This window comes from Parus major, chromosome 21 (genome assembly GCF_001522545.3).
Source record: "Parus major isolate Abel chromosome 21, Parus_major1.1, whole genome shotgun sequence".
Classification (NCBI taxonomy): Eukaryota; Metazoa; Chordata; class Aves; order Passeriformes; family Paridae; genus Parus; species Parus major.
In genome coordinates this window covers 811,068-812,644 of record NC_031789.1, presented here as the reverse complement: position 1 = coordinate 812,644, position 1,577 = coordinate 811,068, and the positions used below count along the sequence as shown (strand labels likewise).

Genomic DNA, 1,577 nt, shown 5'->3' with positions numbered 1-1,577 from the left:
TGCAGCGGGAAGTGCAGCAGGGAAAGGCAGGGAGAGGATCCAGCAGGGGAAAAATTCAAAGGGAAGGAGGAAAAGAGAAAGAGAATTCCAGGAAAAACGCGGCAGCATCTGCAGGATGCTCCGGTGCCTCCACGCAGGAGAATCCCGGGAAAAGCCGGGATGAGGGTTCCAAAGGGACACCTTGGGATGGAGGGACGAAGATTCCAAAGGGATGGGAATTCCCGGGATGGACATCCTGTGCTGGAGAGGTGGGAATTCCCAGGGAATGGGATGAGGATTCCAGAGGGTTGGGAATTCCCGGGACGGATACCTCAGGCTGGAGGGATCGGGATTCCAAGGGAGAGACAAACATTCCAGAGGGTTGGGAATTCCCGGGATGGGTACCTTGGGCTGGAAGGCCGCTCGGAGCTTGGCGGGCTCGGCGTCCCGCCGCGATTCCGGCCGGGATTCCTCTCCGGACTCGCCCTCGCTGTAGCTCTCGAACTCGCTGGAGCTCCAGGCCAGCTCCGGGCCCAGGCGCGGCCCCGCGGCCGGGAGCAGCCCCGCGCCTGCATTCCCGGGAATCCCGCTCAATTCCCGCCCAATTCCCGTGTCTGCATTCCCGGGAATCCCGCTCAGTTCCCGCTCAAATTCCGGCTTAATTCCCGCGCCCGCATTCCCGGGAATCCCGCTTAATTCCCGCTCAATTCCTGCTTAATTCCTGCTTAATTCCCGCTCAGTTCCCGTGTCTGCATTCCCGGGTATCCTGCTCAGTTCCCATTCAGTTCCCGCTCAATTCCTGCTCAATTCCCGGTCAGTTCCCACGCCATTCCCGCTTTTCTCCCCGCTCTCCCAAGCCGTGGGAATTCTGGGGTTTGATTGTTCGGAGGGGAGCCGGGAGCACGCCGGGATGGATCCAGCAGGGATTTGTTTGGGGAGGGCTCCATCCCTCCCAAATCCCGGGAATTCCCTGCTTATTCCCATCCACAGCCCCCTGGAGGATGGGATCCTCCTTCTGGATGGAAAATGGGATGGGGAGCCCTGGAAAAGCGGGAAGCGGCGCTTCCGTACCGTCCTGCTCCGCATCCAGGCCCTCGCAGGGAACGTCGTCGTAGATGACCTCGTCCTCCACCTCCGGGAAGGAGAAACGCTCCCCTGGAAAAGCCCGGGATCGGGATCATCGGGATCACCGGGATCATTGGGATCATCGGGATCATTGGGATCAGGATCGGGATCATCGGGATCATCGGGATCATCGGGATCATCGGGATCAGGATCGGGATCATCGGGATCACCGGGATCATCGGGATCACCGGGATCATTGGGATCATCGGGATCAGGATCGGGATCATCGGGATCGTGATCAGCAGCCTGGGATCCCACCGGGATGCAGGAACACCCCCAAGCCCACCGTGGGTTATCCCGGGGTTATTCCAAGGTTATCCAGGAGTTATCCCAGAGTTATCCAGGGTTATCCCAGGGTTATCCCAAGGTTATCCCAGGGTTATCCAGAGGTTATCCAGAGGTTATCCAGGGGTTATCCCAAGGTTATCCCAGGGCAATCCAGAGGTTATTCCAGGGTTATCCCAGGGTTATCC

The 1,577-nt window shown here is 59.2% G+C and overlaps 1 protein-coding gene across 1 annotated transcript in view; it reads right to left on the bottom strand.

Moving 5' to 3' along the window:
- Nucleotides 1-1,577, bottom strand: part of ARHGEF10L (Rho guanine nucleotide exchange factor 10 like) — a 25,059-nt gene that overhangs the window by 22,018 nt on the left and 1,464 nt on the right. The window contains 2 exon segments of the mRNA XM_033519355.1: nt 4-548; nt 1,051-1,155. Coding sequence (XP_033375246.1) covers nt 4-548; nt 1,051-1,155 — 650 coding nt within the window.